The sequence below is a fragment of the Diorhabda carinulata genome, chromosome X (assembly GCF_026250575.1).
Source record: "Diorhabda carinulata isolate Delta chromosome X, icDioCari1.1, whole genome shotgun sequence".
NCBI lineage: Eukaryota > Metazoa > Arthropoda > Insecta > Coleoptera > Chrysomelidae > Diorhabda > Diorhabda carinulata.
The window spans coordinates 17,338,772-17,365,268 of NC_079472.1; the positions used below are offsets into that span (position 1 = coordinate 17,338,772).

General features: G+C 32.7%; 1 protein-coding gene across 15 annotated transcripts in view; it reads left to right on the forward strand.

The window, feature by feature from the left end:
- LOC130900687 (telomerase-binding protein EST1A) overlaps positions 1-18,627 on the forward strand; it is an 87,036-nt gene extending 68,409 nt beyond the window's left edge. For 13 of the 15 annotated variants that reach the window (XR_009060203.1, XR_009060204.1, XR_009060210.1 and 10 more), the window contains 4 exons: positions 6,823-6,970; positions 11,368-11,676; positions 11,741-11,946; positions 12,037-18,627. Coding sequence is in view for 2 of the 15 variants with exons in the window: in XM_057811460.1 (XP_057667443.1) it covers positions 6,823-6,970; positions 11,368-11,676; positions 11,741-11,871 (588 nt within the window). In the remaining 13 variants the exon portion in view is untranslated. Of the gene's footprint in view, positions 1-6,822; positions 6,971-11,367; positions 11,677-11,740 lie in introns of all 15 variants that reach the window. The other 2 variants (XM_057811460.1, XM_057811461.1) reach the window with 1 other exon arrangement.
- The last annotated feature ends 7,870 nt before the right edge of the window (positions 18,628-26,497 follow it).

Sequence of the window (26,497 nt, forward strand, 5' to 3'; positions counted from 1 at the left end):
TCCTTGATATCGTGCTTGTAGAGGAATTTGTCTTTTTTGCCTCAAAATAGGCTTCAGTTTCAGCAATTGCTTTTCTTTATTTGATTTTCTTACCGGCGAGCATTTTTTTTGAGATCAACGAGTAGCCCTTATCACTGAGGGCCAGATCTGGACTATGCGGTAGATGAAGAAGCAATTCGAAAGGTAATTCGTTCAATTTAACCATCGCTGGCATCGACTTGTAAATCGGTGCATTATCTTGGATGAAACTGGTTTTTTCCTCGATATACGAGGTCGTCTTTCCTTAATTTTCGCATTCAAACGATCCAACAACTCTATGTATTAATCGCTATTGATTGTTTCCCTTCTGCCGAAGCATAAAGCCAAAATAACTATACCTGGAAAGGATTAGTACTTTTAAGGTTGATTGATCTCCACTACTAACTAAATTTAAATTTATAGACTTCAGAACATTGAAATTGATAACATATTACATAATAGTTACAACTATCTATATATCTAAAAAATTTTGACTATGCGCCTCTTGTTAACTCAAAAAATGCCTTTTTCCGAATCATATTAATTTTGGATCGATGAAAAACTTTACCAAGATTATGAATAAAGAGTATGAAACATTTGAATACCAAAGACCTTACTCACTTAAGTGATGATAAGTTGTGGGAGGGTAGTGGCTTCTGTAAAGTACCATAACAACCCGCTGAACACTTCCTTTGAGATTGCGAGGTAATCCGGAAAACGGTTCTTGACAGTAAAGCTCGTTAAAGCAAGAAGAGGTAAGAGTTAAACCTCCAAGTAAGTAGCTCACTTTGCAAAGTCGTTGCTGTCTGAATGGTAAACTGCCTGGGGTACACAATAGATCAATATGTCAAAGTGTTAACGAGATAAATTCATGACTTACGCTCCTAGCTCATCTAATAGGGGTGGGTGTTTTTATTGGATTACAAGTTACTGCGCGACATAAATTTTATAGAAAAGCTTAAAGTGAACCGCCTTGCATTGTCACGTATAAAGGTAAATTCGTTTCCAATGAAGTTGATGTAAAGTTCCGTGAACACGCCCCTACGAATGAGCACAGGGTCGGCTCGTGCTTCTATAGAAATTGCACGCCAGATCGTGTAGGAACCACCTCCATAAGCATTCCGCTCTTAAAAGCGGCGATCTACAAATTGCTCTCTTGGTCTTCGGTACACTTTCCTTCTACGATCTCTACCTTGGAGGCATATACAGGTCTTCTCTGGGAATAGAACAGTCCCATTGTTCAAATGTCGATTTCAGATAATCCTGTGCAAAACGCAGGCATGCTTGCCGATGAGCTGGAGTAAAAATTGGATCAATAGCACGTGTTTTATAGATCAGGAACATTTTGCATGTTGTTGACACAATAAAGTGGTCATCACGAGCGGTTGTAAATCACCTTCTGGCTGTTCCAGGTCGTCCATGAAAGGATTCAGTGTCCTTATAACGCTGGCACTCTCTTCGAACCACTGCGCGGGTCATATGCAGTTGTCTAGCAACAGTCCGCTGACCAAGTCCTTTTTCGATTAAAGCAATAACATGGGCGGGTTTTAGTGGTGTAGTGTACATTAAACTAACACATTTGAACGCTATTGAGATTATAGAAAACGAATAATATGCAAATTTATGTTGCAAAGGCAATAATTTTATTAAATCATATTAAATTGTCTTTCAAACAGCATATTTCTCTTTTGATTTGATAAATGATTTAAAAAGTCAAAAGTTTGCAACGGTCCGATTTCTGTGGAAGCAAGATTAAATAATAAAATGTTGTACAAGTTTATATACTGCATCGTAAATTTATTTGAGATTCATCATAAATCTCTAAACAACAAAGTTGATGGAATTAGTGCAAGAATGCAGTAGATATCTCCATCGGTTCAAGTGAGATGATAATAAAGTCGACATTTATCAAATATTTATAAAAATCGCTACTTGAAGCGCAATCAAGAGACGAAGTAGTGGAAGTTAATAAAATATTCAACGGACGCCTCAGACCGGCTCGTTTAACAATATGAATTATTCAGGTATGCCCCAGCAACCTATTCAGAGCATATTACATTGTATAGACAATTAGGACGAATGGCAAACATTTTAAAACCATGGGAATTAGAAATTATTTAATTGTCATATTCTAGAAACGGAATTTAGAATATATATTCAGTTTGAAGTTGTAACGAAAATTCTTTATTTCTATAAAAATCGAACAAGTTTATATTTGAAAGCGCAGTCAAAAAGATTCAATCACATAGTGCGATCTATGAGTTCTTGGCCTCATATAAGACTGTCAGGATAAAAGATACGGATAAATTGTTTGTTGTAATTTAATTATTTAAACTTTACTCTATAAAATAATGGTTACTACACTATATTTAAACATCTTTAATATAATTAAATCAGCACCTAATCGTCCCAAATATGAAAAACTTGTTCAAAAAGCTTGTTCAAAATGCTCTTTTTCAATTGTTCATGTGTAGTTGTTTCCCAAACTTTCGGTTTCGAATTGCGCCAAAAATGTTGAATTGATCTTTGTTGAGGAACATTAAGAAGACTCCTAGACTTTTCAATAAACGGAATACTTAACTTTGCAAAAGCTCCCACAACGTCCTTTGCATAATGAGCAGTTGCTATAGTCAAAATACAAAGTTTCCTTCAGGTTGCTTGTTGTTATTGATTGTATTAATTTAGACATTACACATCAAGATATCTCCAACCATACTCGAATTAAACTGTTTGTATGTTTTGCAATACACTTCTGAATTTACTTCGCATTTCTAACAATAATAAGTCTCATTATTCATCCTTTCAATCCTGTCAAAAGTAAAATTGACTCAATGTCGGTAATGTCTCTCGGAAAATTCTAAATTTTGATTTTTCTTTCAAAAGTTTCTTTTGAGAATATTTGGGTGCCGATTTTCTTGATTTTTGAACAACATTCTGTTCCTTCAGGTTTTTGCTCGCATATTTCTTATCGATTTTGAATTTTCTGCCCAATTTTCGCAAACTAGGTATAGAGTAATAAAATAGGGAATTCCGTCCAGTTCGAATCAATTTCTTCGTCAGCTATAGGTGTAGGTCTTGAAATAGTATTGTTTGTAATATTAAAATTTCAAGTAATTACGTAAGAGAGTTAGGAAAAGTATGTTTTCTGGCCTAAAGTGTCAATATCGAAATATTGTGGAGGGGTTACATAGTTAGTAGATTATACAGTTACGTTTTGCATTTAACAGGTACCGTTTAACCTTCTATTAGTGCCTCTGCCTAATTCCAACCCCATTTCAGATTCGGCTTTCCTCTTTACAAGTATCCTACCGGAACGCCTTTGGCACACTATTTTCAGTATAGGCTAAACCCATAAATTGACCCCAACCCGGGTGGTACTACCTGCAATTGATAAAAAGAAAAAGAACTTTACAATGAAATAAATGCTAAACTATGAAACTGGCTTAAATATTCGTTGGGTCACTCTGTGGTCCTTTTGCATACCTAATGAGGTTTTATTACTCTATACCTTTCTGAAATAAAGTATAAAGCTTCACTCTCTCAATTTTTTTTGCCTTTTTGTGTCTTTTCTGTCTGATCCTTTTATTCGAAATGCCTGTCTTAACTTGCCGACAGATATCGTGAATTGTTTGTTTGGCTAATCCAATCCTTACAAAATGATTAACCGTTAATCGATCTTGACTTTGTTCATGAAACTTTTCAAATTTTTGAAGAGTATGTTCACGTTGACTTATGTCTAAGCTGTTTCACTGGGGATGAGAATTATTCCAGTCCGTACTGCTTCGATTTCCAAAGTTACTGTACACGTGTGGCTTCAAAGATATTGAACATCGATGATATAGTCCTAATCTGGTTCTGTCCGACTTTTTTTTGTTCGCAAAACTGAAACTGTTGTTTAAGTTGTATAACAGCGACGATGAAAATACGAAGATTTTGACTAAAGATGCATCATATCTTTATTGAGTCGTATAAGTTTTAAGCTTCTGAATAGTGTGGAAATAGAGGTTGAATATATCGAAAAACAATCACATTTTTTTCTTTCTATGTTAGGCTAAGAACTAATGTACCGAACTGCGTATTATTTCCAAAATTTTTGATTTAAAACAAATTTCAGTAACTGCTCTTAACCAAAAGAACATCTCTAGATATAATTCGACGGTTATCCGTCTGTTAGAACATCAGTTATAGATCTGGAACTAAAAGTAGGAGATGAAGATAAAAATAAAAAAAGACACTTGAAATTGTGTACAAGGCATTCCTCTGAATAAACTTCGATAATGTACGATGAATGTTATGCAATAAATCTTACACACATACTTGTATACACACACCTACAGGGCGATACCAAATCATTCGGTTACTTATCGTTTTTAACGTCAAAGTTGAAAGTAAAAACTCAACTGAGGCGCAATCAAAAATTACCTGCTTAATTCTGGTTCTTATAGGAATAGGAATCTCTAATTTAACGAGTTGCCGATTATATTTGCTTAGCGTAAGGGTCCACACCACAGCAAACAGGCATCATCTCTTTATGTTTATCAAAATAAGACACTATTAATATCATGTATTATAAAGTACATTTAATTTGGTTAGGTATCAACTGATCTAGAAGAAAACCAATTTAAAGTCAAATCAAAAATTGGTTGTGTTGTTTGATTCTTCTTGGGCAGCGAGTGTGAGTTCTTGAAGGACCTCCGAATATCACATGTGCTCAATGGGGTGATTTAGCTGGCTAATAATCTGAAACTCTAGTGTATCTTCTCGTTAAAATTGGCTCCAATTTCATTTCAGAGAGGATAAATTCCTGGTCATAGTGTCTACAATGGGAAAAAATTGCGTACGAAGACTGTGCATTATGCTTTCCCAAAACATGAAAGTTTTTACGAGAGAAACAGATATTTTCGTTGGGTTATTTGTGAATGGGATAGTGACTTTTCCTCTGCAGACTTCTATTTATAGTCTTTCTGGTCGCCCTGGTCATCTTCATACTCTGTGTCGTCAATTTGCATTAACCAAATCCAATCTGGTTTCGTCCGAAAACAGTTTGTCACTGTGCTAAAAGGCAGTTTCTGTGTTCCAGTTACCAATTGTAGACGAGCGGCCATTTTTCTGGCTCCATAATGGAAATCAATCAACCATAAGTTTTTCTACAATGAGTTTAGTAAGCTAAGAATGTTTTGGTTCGATTCCTACATGCTAACTACTAATTGTCTCTTATATTTGTTACCCTAGTGCACCCAATTCTACGTCCTCGTTTCCTAGTACGAATTTGGATAATTGAAGCACGGGGAATAAAACCTTCATCGTACAAATCTACTATTATTGCTTTATTGACAAATTTTATCGATAAATTTCTAACGAAAATAATTATGATCGACTTTTCTTTTTTTGATAAAAACTTAAACATTTTAAAACAGAAGAAACCCAAAATCAATAACATTTAGATGCATTCATATTCGTTTATTGATATGTCGTGTTTGTTTTATTTTGTTGTTGAATATTGAAGCCTAAATAATAGAGATAGTAAGGTTAGGTTAGGAAACTTTTGTGGTTTACAGAATATATTGTAGTACTTAAGTGTGATACGCCACTGTTTAAAGCAAAAAAATTCGCCACAACGTTTATAATTGTTCATTGATGATGCATTTAACATGTAAGCTATTATTTAACTTGACCCGTTGGATATATTACTACTCTTTACTTAAATGAAGGACAAGTTTTAACTCTTAGTAGTTAGAGTCATGTGTTCGATGCAAGGACAACCCGTAGATAAAAAAATGTACGCATTTTAGTCCAGTCAACAAAAGTGATTCTCATCAGTGCTTTCATATTTCTCTCAAGAAGTTAATAGAACATGTTTTTCGGTAGTAGCACTTCTTTTTTCACTAAAAGCGTTATTAAACGTGGAATAGATCGAATTCACACCGAAGTCCATAGACAGATACATGTGCGAGATAGTAGCAAATATCTAAAAGGACTTGGAACGATCTTGCTTCCGATTCTAAGAAGATGGTTCCAGAAGTATTAGAAAGTACACAATCTATACTCGATGATCGTCGACTGGAGGTGCGCAAGCTAGCAGACATAATAGGCATTTCGAAAAGTGCGGATGCATATTAACTCAAAATTTGGATATGAGAAAGTTATGCGCAAGATGGGTGCCTCGTTTGCTAACAATAGAACAAAAACAGCGTCATGGATGAAACGTGGGTCCATCACTTCACACCAGAAAGAAAAGAACAATCGAAACAATGAACTGAACAGGAAGAACCGGCTCCAAAGAAGGCAAAGACTATTCCATCTACAGGCAAGGTCATGACGTCGATTTTTTGGGATTCGCCGTGGGATAATATTCATTGACAATCTTGATAAAGGAAAAACTATCAACGGCGGGTATTATGCGAACTTATTGCAACGTTTGAGCGAAGGACAGCCTCATTTAGTTTAGTTTAGTTTAGTTTAGTGTGGTTCCATAAAGACTCACATATCCATTATTGCAATGGACAAAATTAACGAATTAAAGTTTGAATTGCTACCTCATGCACCCTATTTGTCATATTTAGCCCCCTTGGATTATTTTCTGTTCCCAAACATGAAAAAATGGCTCTTTATTCAAAGGTTTTCTAATAATGAAGAGGTGATGTTGTCAGTTGATGGCTATTTTGAGAAACTTGTTTCAGAATATTCAGAATCAAGGAGTCTAGATCGAATATTAGTTCCTAAAAAGTTTCAATTTTTTTGCGAAATACGAGAACTGTATGTATGTGTATCATCTTATTTCAATTTCATATTATTTTGTTACAGAAAATACTTAGTCAGTCAGTGGTTAGTGTTCACGTCGAAGTAAGGCCGAAATATTTAGTCCCGGACACCAATTGTTTCATCGATCACCTGACTGGTATCCGTAAAATCGCCCAGACTCATACCTATACACTTATGGTTCCTATTGTAGGTAAGTAACATCGATAAAATTGATATTTTTAAATAAATATACAATATTTTTATCAAAATTTATGGTACTCAAACGGTTTGGTTTAGTAAGATACTACTAAGAAACTACTAACAATACAATTGATCGGTAAACACTACTTTACGGCCGACGGGCAGTAACAAGCCATTTCCAAAAATTTATTAAATATTTCGGTCTCGTGGGCAAAAAAAATCGATACAGCAATCTCAAATCACTGAAGAAAACATTGAACACCAAATTGTATTTTTCTTAGTTAAATCTTGAAGCTAATGGCAGTAGCTTCAAAATTATAGAAAATGTCTCATGCTCTTATGTTATGTTATGAGCGGTAACTACCCTTTTTAAATTTGTTTAACAACAAACAAAAATTCTACCTGAAAATGCATACAAAAAGTGATAAAGCTGCTGAAGTGTTCATCCTATTGCGACAAGGCCAGAATCAGTGAGAAGTAGCCAGTGAGCTGTTTATAGTTCTTACCAAGACACTGGTAACTTTCATCGAAGACGCGGTTCCGGAAGAAAAACCTGCACATCCGAGAGAGATTGACCGATACATTATCAGCACATCGCTTAGAAATTGGTTCTCACTGGGTTCAAGTTCAATGAGGGTTTAGAGGAATGTGAGTGGTTGGTCTGTAAGAAGAAGATTAAGGGTAGCTAACCTTGAGTCAAAAAGACCAACTACTAGCATCAAATTAACCTCAGCCCACCGAGCAACGCGTCTACGATTTGCCAGAGAAGACTGACGAACAATGGGGCTCTGTTCTCTCCTCAGACGAAAGGCAGATTATGCCTACTTGGTAGCGTTCGAAGAGGAAGAGTTGACAGAAGACCTGGAGAATGATTGGCGCAGTATTGGCTTTTAGAGGCGGTTCCTAGATGGTTTGGGTGGGCATTTCAATGGAAGCGAAAACCGAGTTTGTTTTTATTGAAACTGGCGGCGAATCGACACTTAGAAGACATTTTAGACGATCGTCGTTTTCTATAGCAAGTTTATCGGAGAAAAATTCATTATAATGCCCGTCCACCTACTGCAGGTTCCGTACGACTTGAGTCGATTTTTTTGCTCACGAGTATAGTTCTGCAAAAAAATCACATCGATTTATTGAAATTTATTTGCAAATTGCAAATTGTCGAATAGAAATTGTGAAAACATGGAAATATCGAAATTCATTTTCAATGAATGATTTGAATGATCAAAAACAGTTCCTTTATGTCCCATCTCTATATATGTCTGGTTCGCATTCCGATTTTATAACAAAGTTGGGAAACTCCGGAGAGTTGGTTAAACTTAGTTTCCGCTTCGTTTGCTTGCAAACTTGTTTCTACCTATTCATCTGTCATAGAAATGTAATTTGTTTAAATGAGAGCTACTTGACATATTCAGTCCGCTCGGATCTCGAGGATTATGTACGAACATATCGACTCGATTTCCTACATTGTAACCTAATATTGAAAATTTGTCTTCAATAAGCGATTCAAAATAGTAGAGAATTAATTTTAACAAAAAATTCAATATTTTATTTCGATTCAATATCTACTTTCCGAATAAAAATTGAAGATGTCCTTTATGCAGGATTTTAGTTACTGATTTTGAGTCCATTATACGAGTTGTCTCTAAAGAAAGTTCACCTTTGTATTGTAATGTAACAATAAATATAAAAGCTGAACTAGATTCTACTCTGACTGAAAGTGTGCAAGCTAGTAGACTTAGTAGTCCGGTACATCGCTTATTAACTGAAAATTTAGAAAGGAGAAAGCTGTGTGCGATGGGTGTCGCGTTTGCTCACAATGGAACAAAAACAGCACTGGGAAGATGTTTCTTTCGACTGTTAGGAAATGTTTCATAGAAATAAAGCCGTTCCATAACCACGGTTTAAACTTGGTCCATCACTTCACACCTGAAAGAAAAAACAATCGAAGTAATGGACTGAACAGGAAGAACAGACTCCAAAGAAGAAAATACCATTCCGTCTGCAGGCAAACAAAATGAGCGTCGTGAAGATGTTTTTATCGACTGTTTGGCAACGTTTTGCAGAAGTAAACCCGAATTTTTGCGCAGTTTCATAACCGTGGATCCTAAAAATGGAGAACCGGCTTCAAAGAAGGCAAAGACCGTTCCATTTGCAGGCAACATCATGGCGTCGGTTTTTTTGGGGTGCAAGTGTGATAAGTTTCATTAATTAACTTTAAAAAAGAAAAATTATCAACGTCGAGTACCATGCGAACTTATTACAACGTTTTAGCGGAGAAATCAAACAAAAGCAGGCGAATTTGGCTGAGAAAAAAGTGTTGTTTCGTGAAGAGAATGCACCAGCTCACACATTCGTTATTGCAATGGCCAAAACTAATTAATTAAAGTTTGAATTGCTACCTCATGCACCCAATTCGCTAGATTTAGCCCCCTCGGATTATTTTCTGTTCCCAAACTTGAAAAATCGCTCGGTGGTCAAAGATGATTCAACAATGAAGATGTGATGTCGGCAATTTCAGGAGCTTACGTGGAAAAATAAACATGTTTTCAAAATTTTTGTGCCAGGTACTTCCGAGACCATCCTCGTATAAAGAATTATGCATCTTCTGCATAAACACCTTCTGTATGCGATCGAAACTGTTTTACATCATCATCTGGAAATTATCCGTCGCTTCCGGCAGACAAAACTTATGGGAAACACCGAACGACGCATTACTCACCGTGCTACAAACAATGGACGACTTCATTATAAATAGAATAAAAAATGCAAACAAACAACTTTTACGGCCCGATGTGTTCACATACACACAAACACGAAAACCAATGGAGATGCAAATTTTTGCATTGACCATAATACGGAAGCAATCGGTTCACACGCGAATCTATTTAAAAGCATGTACGTACAAAGCATAGGACGATGCAAAATACAAAGTAAACAATGGCTTCACAAACTTATTACCTCGAATAATATCAAATCTCATTTTAATAATTAAATTGATAATAGTAATTATACAACTCATTATTATCACAATGGTTCTATTTGGAATTGAACCACGTCTTCAGATAGTTGAATAGAACAAAAATTACTTATTCTATAAAAGAAAACCAGCCTACATGGTATCTGGTTGACAAAATATCTCATCAGATCAATAGACGTACGAGGGGAGATAAAAAAATACTGTGAACTATTGAAAACGATTGAAATTTTTCTCAAAGTACTGGATCTTCTAGCTTTCGAGCATATATTGAAGCAACTGACAGGATGCAACAACCATCGAACGTGCCAGAATATGGCCACAGACGTGGCAACAACGGCGGATAGAAGAAAAATTAGGTGAATGTACACAACGAGTAATAAAGACCGTGCACTGAAAGAAAGTTTATGAACTTTTACATTACCAATCTCCAGATCTAAGGCTACTTCACATAATTCACCTGAATACTGTCAAAACGAGGCAGTTGATGTCGAATATACTTTTTTCGTTTGTCACCACTAGAGGGATTTGAAAGAGGAACTAGAGAAGACAGTTGAGAGCATAAGTCCTGATAATATTCCCCAGATAGAATGGGGATAACTGGTTGCTCCCTATACGAAGACATTTCTTAGAAAGAAGAATGGAGACTGCTATCCGACGTGATAATATAATAGTCAACGAACGCACGGTACAATCAGACATACACGTACAGGACCTCCAACTAGAAGTAACATCATCATAGTTACTAGTTTGACGAAAATGGAGGTAGGTAGGCTGCTGGAATCCCACATATTCATCAGCGCTCCTGCTGGAATCCGTTCCACATATTTAAAAAAACTTTTGAAACTGAAGAAAGTGTTGTATGGGTGAAAAGCGGCTATTTGATTAAGTCGATGTTTGGGTTTCTAATTAAGTTTCATTGGGGATTGTCATAACACAGCCTAATTGGAGGTGTGTTTTTTTACTTGGAGGCCGGTAGGAACCTGGTAATCTAGCTAATCACGAACCCACATTTTTTTCCTTCTATAGCTTATTTTGCGAGCATTTCCGATCCAGAATGAGTTCGTTTTTCTAATTTGCTATTCCTTCGAGGGAATCTACGATGCCACTTTTGATGTGGTTTTTTTGTCACGGCACAGAAAGAATAGTTGTACGATTTCCTTGCCCCTTTCTTGAGTCTTGGGCCAACATTACAATGTCCAATGATTATTTCTGGTTTAAGTTTTTTGTTTTATCGACTTTTTTGGTTTTTTTCTCCATTGATTCTTTGCCAAACCGGTCGGGAGATTACTTTTGTTTGACTATATATCCTGCTGTTTCTTGAGTCTTGGGCCAACATTACAATGTCCAATGATTACTTCTGATTTGAGTGCTTTTTCTTATAGTCTTTTTTGTTTTGTGTAATTTGATAACTTCATCTGTTGTTACAGTTATTAGCGAATTAGAAGGCCTTTCGAGAGGCGGCAAAGTCCCGGCGCCAGACTCTCGCAGCACACTGGATCCACAACACGTCCAAAAAGTAGCTACCTCAGCAAGAGACGCTTTGGATTTTCTTAAAACAAGACACGCTTCGGTTAAATGCGTCACTACGAAAGGCGCGATTATTCCGTCCACGAATTTTTCTACCGAAGACGACAGCATGTGGGACAACAGTTTCAGAAATGACGATAAAATACTAACAACTTGTTTGGGATTGTGCAAGGAGCAAAAGGATCAAACAACACAAGACGTTAAAGAAGGTTATGATTACACGATTTTTTTTCTTTTCTTATTTTAACGTTTAAATTGATTCGTTTTATATAGGCGAACCCCGGCGTCTCGTTCGAGAAGTTGTACTGTTGACAGACGACAGAAATTTAAGGGTGAAAGCGTACGCGCGAGACGTTCCCGTACGGGAACTTCCGGACTTTATGCGTTGGGCGGGACTGGGATGAACCTAATAGAAAAAATAATTAAAATTACCAAAGCAGCTGCTCTCTCCGTTACACGAAACGTGCTCCTATAGTCCGGTAAGTCATTCTACTTTACGCACGAGTGGAATACATTGTTTTTGTACGATTTGTTATATAGGGATGTCCGTTTCTTTTTTTTTATTATAGGTGAGACGACGTGGTGTGTTAATGATCAAATTTGAAATTAATATATTCACATTAAATGAATTTCTACATCACATTCGTTGTTACATTATTAGGTTGTGTTCACTGCATTCCCTATTTTCGATCGTATTTACGACTGCTTACAGGGCAATTAAAAAAAAATTAATAAAAATAACAAAATTTAGACGTCGTACTTCTGTATATTTTTAGGATAATTTTTAAAGAAAATTAAAAGTGGTGCTCTTATTGTTAACGACTTTTGTTTTGTATTACCCTGTATATGGTGCCATTTTATCTCATGGTATAATGTTAAATTTTCTATATTTATATATAGATATGTATAGAAAAAAAATATGTATATACATTGAGCCTAGACGAAATTTTAAATGTTTTTATTATCTCTTACACTCTATTCTTTTTTTTTTTTTCAATTTTTCACGTTTGTGGATACTTTTTTTGTGGTAATTGGAAAATTTTTATTCTAAATTGTGTTGATATACAATTATATGAAGAATAACAGAAGCGAATAATTATTTTTCACGATTAAATTAAAACTAATTATTGTTGAAATGACTTTTGGATATTTTTCATTACTACATCAGTGACTGAAAACTGGAAATAAATTGATAAAGTGACAAATTATAGGACGCTTTCCAATATTATATCACTTTCGTTTCAATAAAAATTAGTAGAGTGAAAAATTTTTAGACATTTCTAAGTACTACGTAACTTTCTTTCCTTAAAAAATAATAAAGTGAAAAACTATTGAACCATACTTAATGTTCGTCACTAAAAATTTTTTTTCATCAATTGATAAGGTGAAACATTATTGAATATTTTTAATTAGTTTTCTAAATACCACGTCATTAGTTTCACTTTATTTTCGGTGAACATTAACGGAGTGAAAAAATATTGGACTCTATGTAACGTTACGTCCCTGGCTAAAAACTAAAGCTAAATTAATGAAGTGATAATTTCAATATTATATTACGTAAAAATTTTCGTTTTATTCAAAAAATAGTAAAGTAAATAATTATTGCAGTTTTCCAAATACTTTTTTCTAAAATCCTTCGCCACTAGCTTAATTTTCGTTTCAATAAAAATAAGTAAAGTGAGACTTTTTCACATTTTCCTAAATACGTTTCTAAATACTTTGTCACAAGTAAGCAGTAAAGTGAAAATATTTGGACGTTTCTAAATAGTTTTTTGATAGTTCATCACTGTTTTCACTTTCATTTCAGTGAAAATTGAGAAAGTGAAAAAATGGTGGACCCTTCTCAATATTACGGCTTAAAACTTTTGTTTCAGTATAAATTAATTAGGTGAAAAATTATTGGATGCATGAAATGTATCAATGAAGTGAAAAGTTATTGATCCTCTATTAATATTGGCTAAAAACTTTCGCTCCAATAAAAAATAATGAAGTGAAAAATTATTTCCAAATACTTTTTTTTAATACCTCGTCACTAACTTCATTTTCGTTTCAATAAAAATTAGTTAAGTGAAAAAGTGATGGACCATGTTATGGCTAAAAACTTTTGGATTCTAAAATTTAATTAATAAAGTGAAAAATTGTTGAACTCTTATTAATATTGGCTGAAAACTTTCGTTTTAGTGATACTTAATAAAGTGAAAATTTACTGCACTCTTCCAAGTTTTATATACTTCATCATTAGCTTTCATTTCTTTTCAGTAAAAATTGTTTAAGCGAAAATTTTTTGGACGTTTCTAAAAACTTCGTCTCTAGCTTTACTTTCGTACCAATAAAAAAATATGAAGTGAAAAATTAATGCACTTTTCCAAATACATTTCTAAATAGTTCGTCACTAGCTTCACTTTTGTTCCAATAAAAATTTGTGAAGTGAAAAATTAATGCACTTTTCCAAATACGTTTCACTTTCTTTTTTAGTGAAAATTGGTAGAGTGAAAAATTTTTGGACTTTTCTAAATACTACGCCACTAGCTTCACTTTTTTTCAGTAAAAATTATTAAAGTGAAAAAATATTGAACTGTTCTTAATTTTATCTCATTGGCTAAAAACTTTTTTTCAGTATCCATTTATTAGGTGAAAAATTATTAGATATTAAAATTGAATTGATAAAGTGAAAAATTATTAAACTCTTATTAATAACTTTCATTTCAATAAAAATTAGTGATGTGAAATATTACTGCACTTTTCTAAATACTTCGTCACTAGCTTCAATTTATTTTCAGTAAAACTACAATTGCAATTTTGTAGTTTCAAGTCTCGTTTCAAATGAATTTTGTAAGGGTTGCAGTTTTAGTTCATCGTAACCAAGTTTTTCCAACCTCATTTTGATTTTTCTAGGGTTTTTAACCCGGTTCTGAATGGAAGGAGTACATTTTTGGTAAAACTCCCATAGGTACATATTCAGCGCCCTTCGCATTCGATACGTTCACATATTTTACAAAATATTCATACAATCACTTTCGAGGAAGTTGCATATCTTACTGTTGTTTTGGACTCGATCCACCCCATTAGCATAATTTCACTTATTTACGTGCATATTAAGGTGAAAATTAACTTGAATTAAAGTCAAACCTATAATCGGAATCCCAGAGTTTCAATTATCGCATAAAATAAATTTGGTAAGGTTACAGTTTTAGATCTTTTTGTTGTTTTTAGTTTTTTCCGCCCTTCTTCATGACCTTGACCGTGCGAATTTTGGTTTTTCTAGTGTTTTTTTAACCCCTTTTTCCAATGGAAGGTAATGTTTCTTACCCCTATGCTATTATCTCTGTAATTTATTATACCGTGCGCCTCGGTTAGTTCGTTCGAACTGCTTAGTCGAAATATTGAAGTTTTTCGATCTCATATGTATTCAATTAATTGAAAAATGTAGTTTCTCAACTGTTTTCTTCACACAAATATATTTTTAACGACGCAAGCTAATTTCAACTTTGAATATCTAAATATCACATTTTTTTTATGAAAATCTATAAGCGGTTTTAATTATTAGTTGCTCCACTAAACGGTTTATCTGTGTATTAATTAATTTTTTATTAAAAAAAACTCTTCCTGTTTATGTAAAAATTTCAATTATTATTCCTAAAAAAAAACCGAAACAAATTTCGTCTAACGGTAAAATCGCATAACTTATTATTATTAATAACGGAAATAACATTAAAAATATGGAAAAATATTTACGATTTTGTCCCATAGTTTTTTATTTCACATAAACTATTATATTATAAATCAAGCGTTAATTTGAAATTTTTGCAGTTAACCGGAAGTTCGGTATTATGTTGTTAATTGATTGCAAAATATACAGGATGTTCTCTTAAATCACGTGAATCAAATTTGTAGCGAATCTCTAAAATCCCCTAACTGTTTTAAGAAATTTTTTCTGTTCTAATGTCTCCAAACATTGAATATACAGATTTTTTTTTATCGAGAGCAGTTTAATTCGAAGCAATTATACTCCCCGCCAGCTTTTTAGTTTATTCCAAAATATACTGGATGTTTTAACGTAACATGAATTTATGGTAAAGTTGCATAACCTTAGAAGCATTTTCAGAATTTTTTTTGTCTCTGTATGAAAATATGGGATTTTTATTTTATCGAGCACATCTCGATTTAAAGCTTGCCACCAGATTTTCAATTGATTCCAAAATCTACAGGATGTTCTCTTAAATCCCGTGTAATAAATTTGTAGCGAAGCTCTACAATCCGCTAATTGTTTTAAGGAAATTTTTCTGTTCTAATGTCTCAAAATATTGAAAATACAAAATTTTTTTATCAAGAAAAGTTTAATTCGAAGCAATTATACTCCCCGCTAGTTTTTGAGTTAATTCCAAAATATACAGGGTGTTTTAACGTAATATGAATTTATGGTAAAGTTTTTTAATCTTTGAAGCATTCTAAGAAGTTTATTTTTAGTTTCTGTAGATCAAAATATGAAAATATAAGATGTATTTAATCGAGGTTAGTTTATTCAAATCAATTATTCCTGCCATCACCTTTTCAATTGATTCCGAAATATACAGGAGGTTCTTTTAAATAACGTGAAATAAATTCACAGCAAAGTTTTCCAATCCTGTAACTGTTTTTTTGTCTAATGCCCTTATATCAAAATGTGGAAAATACAAAAATATCATCGAGATCCGCTTGAATTAAAGCAATTAAACTTGCCACTAGCTTTTCAATTGATTCCGAATTATATATAGGATGTTCTAACGTGAATTAAATTCACAGCAAAGTTTTCGAATCCCTCCATCATTTTAAGAAGTATTTTATCATCTAATGTCTGTTTATTAAAATATGAAAAAGGGTTTTTTCATCGAGATCTTCTTCTTTTTCTTTTTCTGCTATCCATTAATGGGTGTTTGCGATCATGTCTGACAACTTTATCTTGTCTCTGGTGGTATGAATTAATTTTCTTGTGGCTCTCATCCCTGTCAAATTTTTGATATTGCGGAGCCACGACATCTTCTTTTCGCCTAATCCCCGTCTACTTCCAATCAAGAGTTGAAGCAAATGGTAGTTACCTCTCGCTCCATATCACATAACAATTCACGTTCTCTTCATATTCCCCTCAGAATTTCTTCGTTGGTTTTTCTTCATCCACATCTCAAATGCCGCCAATCTGTTAACTTTTAGTGTCCACCCTTAAATAACGTATGGACCATACCTAATATTTTGAGAATCTTATTACGAGGTTGAGGTCATGGTTAGAGTTCGTAAACAAGTTTTTGAATTTCATGAATGAGCATCTTGTTTTTTCTATCCTGCACTTGATCTCTACGTCTGATGATCAGTATTCATATACCCAAGTTCCCAGATAGTTAAATTTTGTTAACGGTTCAAAATTTTTTAATTATCTAACCGTTTCAAGAAGTCTTTTTTTCTATCTGATGGCTGCATATCAAAATATGGAAGTATTTGCATTTTATTGATATTAGCTTGATTTAAAGCCTTGATTACCACCAGCTTTTCAGTTGACTCCAAAATATACAGGATGTTGTATGATCCTTTAACCGTTTTTAGAAGTTTTTCTTTAATGTAAGGTCTCTGTATTATTAGAAGCAGCTAAAATCCAGTTTATAGTAGTGGAGTTAATGTTGAAATAATCATACGAAAGTGAATCATATTAGGATAGTTTCCGAGGGGTAGAAATCTGATTGGTTAATAATGAAGTTGACACTTTATTCGTGAATGAAGATGTGGGTCATAACCTGTAGGTACTGCCCTCTAGTAGTATTTAAAGCTACATGAACATAAACTGGTATTTAATATAGATGAGACATCCTGTATATACAAAAATTAGCAATATATTATAATTTCGAGTGGATTTTTTTGTATGGTAATTGTTTTAATTTGTAAATAATGATAAATAAAGGTTTGGAGTATGAATATTTGTCTTTTTCTGGTAATTGCTGGACCTGCAATTCTCATAGGCTTGATTTCGTACTAAAAACGATGCAAAAATTTTTTTCCATCTTTTTCCATAAAAAATTACTCGATAAAAACTATTTTGTTTAAATGGATGCAAAACAACCAAATGTGAAATTATTATAAATTCGATCAAAAAAAAAATCAAATTATGATGTAACAAAAATCAGAGAATATTTGTGACTATGGTTCGTTGCGGATATATACGAGGTGCGATTAAAAAATCTTCCTCAGATTCGCAATCTAGGTGAAAAAAACCGAGGAAAAGTTTCATTACAACTATCCTGAAATTGCTCTTACCTATAAAATTATTTGTAAATGGTTTTTCGATTTTTATAAGTCATAAAAACATTTATGATGATGGGTATTCATTTTTTATTGAATTCAAAATATACAGTTCTTTTAAATGAAGTGAAATAAATTTATAGCAAAGTTATTCAATGCTCTAAGCATCTTAACAATTGTTTTTCTAATGTGATGTTTTTATAACAAAATATGAAAATACGGGATTTTTTTCATTGAGATCAGCTGAATATGTATATTAATAATTTTTGAATTATACATATCACACGAAACGAGGTTTATTTCTTTAAGTTTTCTCGTTACCACTGCATAAATAATTTTTTTAAAAATATTTTTCAATCTAGCGTAATTTTAATCTAATTTTTTTAATTGGAAGCAATTGCTTTATTTTTTTCTAGTCTCTACACTTGAATTGTTTGGCTATTCAAAAACAGGGGAAAATTGATTTTTTTTCTATTCCTTTGTATTAAAATTTCCTACTGGATAATAATTTACTTGTTCTATTATATACTATATAATTTTATCAAACATTATGTTTTAATATAGCTATTCTATATTTTTTTATTACCAATAAACCACAAAAAAAGTTTATATCGTTTTTAAAATCTCGTTTAGACAAATTTAGAATTTTTTTTTATTCGGTATATATCATTTAGAGTAGCTCTATCATGTACTTATATATACATATTATATATCTTATATTTTTAATAACGTTTGTTGTGCCATCTTTAATTATATATTTTTTTTCTCGGCAACAATTTCGCTGTGTACAGTTTTTAAACTATTCGACTACTAGATTATTTAAGATTTATATCAATTGTTGCAATTGTTTGCTCAGGAAATTTAGAATAAAATAAAGGCAATTTTAATAATATCAATAGTTTCTTTTTCATTCCACGACTTCTCCTCCTCCATCGCTAAATTATACAAACATGGAGTTGAATCTTTTGTGCTGTTTGTCATATAATTTAACGGATCTATAAGGGAAAATTTTCTCATCCCGATATGTCATTTTAAACGATTTGACAATCGTAGGGTGAATGAGAAGATATAATCGGGTATGGAGAATAAATTACAACCATAGACGAGAAAATCAAAGAGTTAGAGATTACAAATTCAATAATAGAAGACATTCCAGAAGATCGAACTTATAAAATCATTGAAAACTCCTAAACCTTCGAGCCAAAGAGATCAAATGAAAAGCAAAGCTCTGAGAAAAAGAAAAGATTTGGATATAGCATTTCACGATTCACGAGATCGAGACGACGATATTGGAGAGACCACATCGACGGAATTATGGAAGATCGATGGGCATAAATGTGCAAAGAATAAAAACCAATTTCAAGGGCCGATACCCCAAGAGATGGCACGAAATTTGGACATCTACTTCTAAAGAGGCTTGCTCGCCCCCACAACACGGCTTTTCATTTTTTAAATATTATGATGCCACAGATTTGGACCGCGTTTCATCCGGGTTGTTCACGTGCTGATCACGCGCTAATCATTGTTTTTGTGGGCGAATTTCGAGTTTAACCGACAATTATCGGAAGTTTGTCTCCACACTATTTTATTCGATTAACTTTCCAAGTAGTGTATTAGACACCTTATACACAAACCAACACGAAACTGGTGATGAAAAATTACTGCGGTTCTGAAATTTCTACGATATTAACAGTAAGACATAGTAATATCGAAAGAGCTCTCGATGTCGATTGCCAAATTCGTATTGTCAAGTTAACTGGAATGGAAGGAATTAAAACTCCAAACAAAGTATTGGATACGCTACTGAAGATTTCATATATGCATGACGAAACAAAGTAATTCTCTTCATGTATGTTGGTAAGTATGAAAAAGTAATAAAATAATGGTTACTAACCTATGTTTTTCGACAAGATCTCACGGTGAAGATATCGTCTAGAACACGAAATGGAATCAACTAGTGTCGGAATATTTTAAATTTCTAGCCGGAAGAAAATTTCAATCACGGAAGCGATACGGGGGAGAAACAAATTGTTGTTCTGTTCTCCTCCTCTTCAATATCTCACTTATTCAACGTTTATATATGATTGTGTTGATAAATTGTCGATTTTAGATCTCTTCAGATCTAAAATTAGTTTTTTAAACAAATAAAAATATTGAAGATTTTTACCTGTTTCAAAAACTATATTTCATTCCAAAGAGGTTTGAAATCTATTCATAATTTCGATAAGAGGTTCTGACCTAACAATTTTTATAAATGTACAAGGTATTCCGATATTCGATTGATAAGTAATAATCTTTTAAAAGCTTAAATGAGATACAGTGTGTAAAAGCTGGAAAAAAATATTCTTTGAATTACTACTAGGGTGATTCAATGCAGTTGAAAAGGTGCAAAGAATTTGTAAACACGAAGAGGGTGTTTTCCTTATTTTCGAGTGAATACGCCCTTTTATAGATCTAGAGTCCGAGAAAGAAAGAAAAATCTCTTTTGGAAAGCTATTATCCATTACAGAGCCTTTAATATTACAAAATTAAACCAATGTTTAAAAAAACGCATTTTTTCGAAAAAATATGCAAAAAGTACAGTACAGTACATTTGAAAATTAGTTATTTTAATAAATAACCGAAAAAATTCAATTTTAAAATTGGTCATTAAGAAATCCGTGCAAATTGAAAAAATGTGAAAATCTAGAAAATTTGTTCGACAATATGACCTTAAAAATCAATCAAGAATATATCGCCTTAACGTTTATCAAAGGATAGGCTTCACAAATAGCCCAAAAGCTAGGAATATTTCTCTAAGAATATGACTCCAAAAATCAAGAACATTTATTAGAGAATTTATCGCTCAAATATATCAAATAACAAGAACATTAATTCAAGAATATGTCGCCCAAATAGATTACAAATCAAGTAAATTTCTTCCAGAATATTACGCCAAAAATCAAAAAAATTTATTAGGGAATTTATTGCCCAAATATACCAAATATCAACAACAAGTCGCCCAAATATATCACAAATCAACGACGTTTATTAAAGAGCCTCAAATAGTCCAAAGTCAAGGACTTTTTTGCAGAAATATGACGCCGGAAAGTTGAGAATATTGCTTGAGGAATATATCGCCCAAATAGACCAAAAATAAAGAGAATCTATGCAATAATATGACGCCCATATTGTCCAAACGCCAATAACATTTTTTCAAGAATTTAACTTCAAAAAGTAACATCATTAATTGAGGAATATGTCGCCTAAATAAATCACACACATCAAATACATCTATTTAAGAATATGCCTACCAAATAGTGCAGTAGTCAAAACCGATTTTGCATGAATACCAAGAACATTTATTGAAGAATATGTCGCCTACAAGGACTAAACATCAAGAACATTCAATCATGAATATGTTGCCCAACTAAATCACAAAGAAATAATATTTATTCAAGAATATGACACAAAAATAGTCAAAAACATTTCTGTAAGATGGGGCCATAAATCAAGAATATGTATTGAGGAATATGTCGCCCAAATAGATCAAACATCAAGAGCATTTATGCAAGAAGATGACACAATAAATCAAGAACATTTATTGAAGAAAATATCGCCCAAATAGATCAAAAATCAAGAGAATTTATGCAAGAAGATGACACCATTAATCAAGAACATTTATTAAGAAATATGACGCCCAAATAGATCAATAATCAAGAGCATTTATGCAAGAAGATGACGCCATTAATCAAGAACATTTATTAAGGAATATGTCGCCCAAATAGATCAAAAATCAAGAGCATTCATGCAAGAAGATGACGCAATAAATTAAGAACATTTATTGAAGAAAATGTGGCCCAAATAGATCAAAAATCAAGAGCATTTATGCAAGAAGATGACGCCATTAATCCAAAACATTTATTGAAGAATATGTCGCCCGAATTGACTAAAAATCAAGAGTATTTATGGAAGAAGATGACGCAATAAATCAAGAACATTTATTGAGGAATATGTCGCCCAAATAGATCAAAATATCAAGACCATTTATGCAAGAATATGACGCCATTAATCAAGAACATTTACTAAGGAATATGTCGCCCAAATAGATCAAAATATCAAGACCATTTATGCAAGAATATGACGCCATTAATCAAGAACATTTATTAAGGAATATGTCGCCCAAATAGGTCAAAAATCAAGAGCATTTATGTAAAAATAAGACGCCCACATTGTCCAAACGTCAAGAACATTTTTTCAAGAATTAAACCCTCTAAAAAGTAACAGCATTTATTGAAGAATATATCGCACAAATAGATCGCAATATAAATACGTTAATTCAAGAATATGACGTCCAAATAGTGCAAAAGTCGAAAACATTCATTCAAGAATTTGTCGACTAAAATCTGGATCGTTTATTGAACGACCAAAGTACTCTACAAACTCCTGTGATAGAGAACGAATTTTTTCACGTATTGAAAACTTCAAATCGTCGAGTGAACAATGTTTACGACAATAACCTTCAAATTTTAAGTGATTTCACAAAAAAAAAGTCGCATTTGGCGAACGTATAGGCTTGTGGAAGACCCATCCGGTTGAAATATATGAATGTACCGTTGAAAATTAACAATTTTCCAACATTTAAGGGCGATCGATAACAATTTTCTACACCCTAAATTATTCCATTGACTTAAGGACTATGAAAATATTTTTTTAATTGTGGGATATTTTTGTATTTACCGGTGCAGATTAAATTACCATGCCGAAAAATTCGTTCTGACAATTTTTACATTTTTGTTTAATCTAATAGTGAATAATCAGTAGTAATAACTGAATTTCCGATATTAAAAAAATGTTGGTACGCCTACAGGTTGCAAAGTATACATACATTGTAATAATATTTCTGTAAGATAACTGCAAAGTGGTAACAAAACATGAGCAATATTAAACTTTTGATTTACAACTTCTGGTGATGTAAAACATCGCCATATTGTGCAAGAATGCATATGACAGTTTTCAAACAACATTAAAGCAAGAAGTGTGAAGAAGAAATATAATAAAGAAAGGTGTGTATATGTGTGTATGTGCATATTATAAAATACTAGCTAGTTTTTGTTATTATTTCCTCTCTTTTCAAATTCCTACTTAATACATAACCGTACACAGTAATTATTACATGGGATATTATTCAAAATTATTACAAAAAATTAATTTGCATTCATAATAGATCATTAAAATTTATTTAAATAACTAAAAACAATTTTAATGTAAATTTGTGAGTTTATCGGGCTGATTAACGTTCTAGAATAAATAAAAATTTCGTTTCAGAACTTCTCGAGGTTATAGGTTCCTTAAAATTATCAATTTCCCTAAATTCTAATAGATCAGTTGTATGCTTACATAATTTTTTTTGTCCCTGAATTCTTTTCCGATTTTTCCCATATAAAACAAAAGTTATAAACATTTATATGAAGATTTGTTAAAAATAAAGAAAAATATGGCATTTGAATAGTCTAAAAGTCAAAAATTTAATGGGAACAAATTAAGAAACACTTGATCGAAAAAATGTCGCCCAAATACACAAATAGAAAGAAAACATTTGTTATAGACAAAAGTCGTTCATGAAAATGACGCCCAAGTAGATCAAAAGTCAAAAAGATGACGCCCAACTAGAAAAAAATGGAAACCGTTTGCTGAGGAACATGTCGCCCAAATTTGTGAAAGAGTTTCACAGAAAAATCAAGAATTTTCATTCATGAATATGTTGTCAAAATAGAACAAAAGTCAATAATGTAAAAAAGTCAAGAACATTTGTTCAGGAATATGTCGCCCAAATAGAGGAAAAGTCAAGAATATAACTCCCAAATTGAAAAAAAGTTTAGAGCATTTGTTATAGACAAAAAGTCAAGAATATTTGTTTATGAAAATGATGCCCAAATACACCCAAAGGCAAGAATATGACGCCCAAATAGAAAAAAGCGATAAACGTTTTATGAAGAACATGACGCCCAGATAGACCAGATTGAGAAGACCAAAAGTCGAGAATATTATGCCCAAATAGAAAAAAGTGAAATAGTGAGTAAAAAGACAAAATTAAGAAAATCACACTAAAAATCAAGAATTTTTATTCGTAAATATGTTGCCCAATTCATGAACATTCATTCAAAAATATAACTTCAGAATAGAAAACAAATGAAGACCATTTTTTTATTCAGACAAAAAGTCAAAACATCTGTTGAAGCTTATGTCGCACAAATAGAAGAAGAGACAAGAATGTGGCTCCCAAACAGAAAAAAAAAATTGGAGTATTTATTACAGATAAAAAATCAAGAACATTTGTTAATAAAAATGATGACCAAATACACCCAAAAACAAGATATGGCGCCCAAATAGAAAAAAGTGATAAACATTTGATGAAGAACATGTCGCCCAAATAGACCAGGTCAAGAAGATCTGTTGGTTAAATCCAAAAACCAAAAATCAAAAATTTTAATTTATAAATATGCCGCCCAAATAGAACACAAATCAAGAACATCCAATCTCTAGGATATGACACGAAAATAGAATAATAGTCAAGAATATAACTTCCAAATAAAAAAAATTTATACAGACAAAAAGTCAATAACATTTGTTCATGAAAATTTCAACCAAAAGACAAGAATATGATGCACTAAAAATCATAACTTTCATTTATGAATATATTGCCCAAATAAATAACGAAGCAAGAACATTCATTCAAGAATAAGTTATACAAATAGACATGTTTGCTGAAGAATGTGATACCAAATAAAAAATTTTTTATGTATATGTCACCCAAATGGGTCACGAATTAAGAATATGATGCCCAAATAGAACAAATCTTAAGAACATAACTCTTAAACAGAAATAAAATTAAGAGAATTTGTTGTAGACAAAAAGTCAAGAGAACATGTTGAATATCTGGCCAAAATGGACAAAAATCAAGAATATTTGTTCAACAAAATGGTGCCTACATAAGCCGAAACATTAGTTTAGGAACATGTCACCCAAATAGACCACATATCAAGAACATTTATTTAAGAATATGTATGAATAATGGAAATCTTTGTTTTTAAAGGTACGAAACCTATTTTCAAACAACTGTTCCATATTACTAATTAAGAACATAACACCCGTTGTATTGTCAAAAGTCTGACTTTTTTCTTCGAAGAAAAAGTAAAGGTTGATGTACTTGTATTCTTTTTTCTCATTCTTTGTTTCAATATATACAATTCTAAAAGTAAACAACAAACGTAAACATTTTGTACTGTGTTATAATAATTGACTTGGCTTAAGTAAACAATCCACAAAAATTCCAGGACCGTACTTACATCAGTTTTAAGTTCTGTTACAAATAAACAGAAATTAGAAAATACGTCCAGATAGAACAATGTTTCATGACATCACATTTGAAATTGAACAAACATTAGAAAAATTTTATAGAAAACGATTGAAGTACAGATATATTAGTTGAAGTTGAAATATTTGGAAAAATATTAGTATCTCTTTTTGCTTGGTCAATTAGATACATCCACCTTTAAATTTATTTGAATTTATAGAATAAATAGACACTCCAACAAGCAATTTGAAGATTTTTTGTTTATAAACCAGTGTCTTATCAAAAAGCTGTCCTTAAAAATGAAAAATTCAAAAAAATGGTTTGTTCTGATAAAAAATAAGTGAATAGAAGTATAAACACTTAATTGCACGCCAATCTTCTTAATATAAATTAAGATCGTACATTCCTCAGAAAGGTGTGAGGTCAACGCTGGTGTTCCCCAGAGATACATGTTTTCATTCTCTTTCTTCTCTACAACAATGATCTACTAGATAAAACTGAAAACACGATAAGACGCTGGTGTCTTCGTTCAAATCAGCTGCGCTCCAATCCTTGGGAAGCAACACCACCTCATTACCGATATTGGAAACGTTCTGGAGTGGAGTAGATGCAATCTGATTGAGATTAATGCAGCAAAGACACAGGCTGTAGTTCTCACAAAAGTCGCTGACCATCGTTGTTCCACCGATACTACCCACCAGATACTCTTCCGAGTTTTCCAGCACAATCTCTACTAGAATAGTATTTGCAAGACCTATTCCACAGGCAGACCTGGCTCATGAACACAGAATTAGCCTGCAGACGCCCAGATCGTCAATTTATCGATTCTTTTCAATGGAGTGCTTTGAAGTGCAAGCGTGTGGATCAGCTACCAAGGCACGTCTTTGACGAACATTAAAACTTACTGGTTCAATCTCTTGGGCTTGTTATTTAGGTGTATAAGGGTTTTATTTTTATAACTTGGACTAGAACGAAATCATCAACAAAACTTATAATACCTACATTATATTTAGCTTATATAGATGTACGAGAGCCACTATTTTGAGTTGCCCAAAGCTAGATCTGACAACATTGCGTTTGTGAATATCACCATCCTTAACTAGTAAGCTTTTACTGCAATCGAGTCCCCTATGATCCTCAAAAGTAATTGTATATCGTTGGTATGAAGATATCTGATGTGAAAAGACGCTTCCTGGTACGCCATGTTATTTAGTTACTTTTTGGAAACATTAAAAGAGTGAGAATCATAATCGAAGAAGATTCAAGATGAAGTGAATGAGGCAACTGTTGTAATCAACAATAAAATATCGAGGCAATAAATATTCGCAGGTTAATGTTTCATGATGCATCTTCCCACACTGTACACTAGACAATTACGATTTAGCACGTGTTAATTATTTATGTGGTCAACGTTTTATGACGAAGGATAA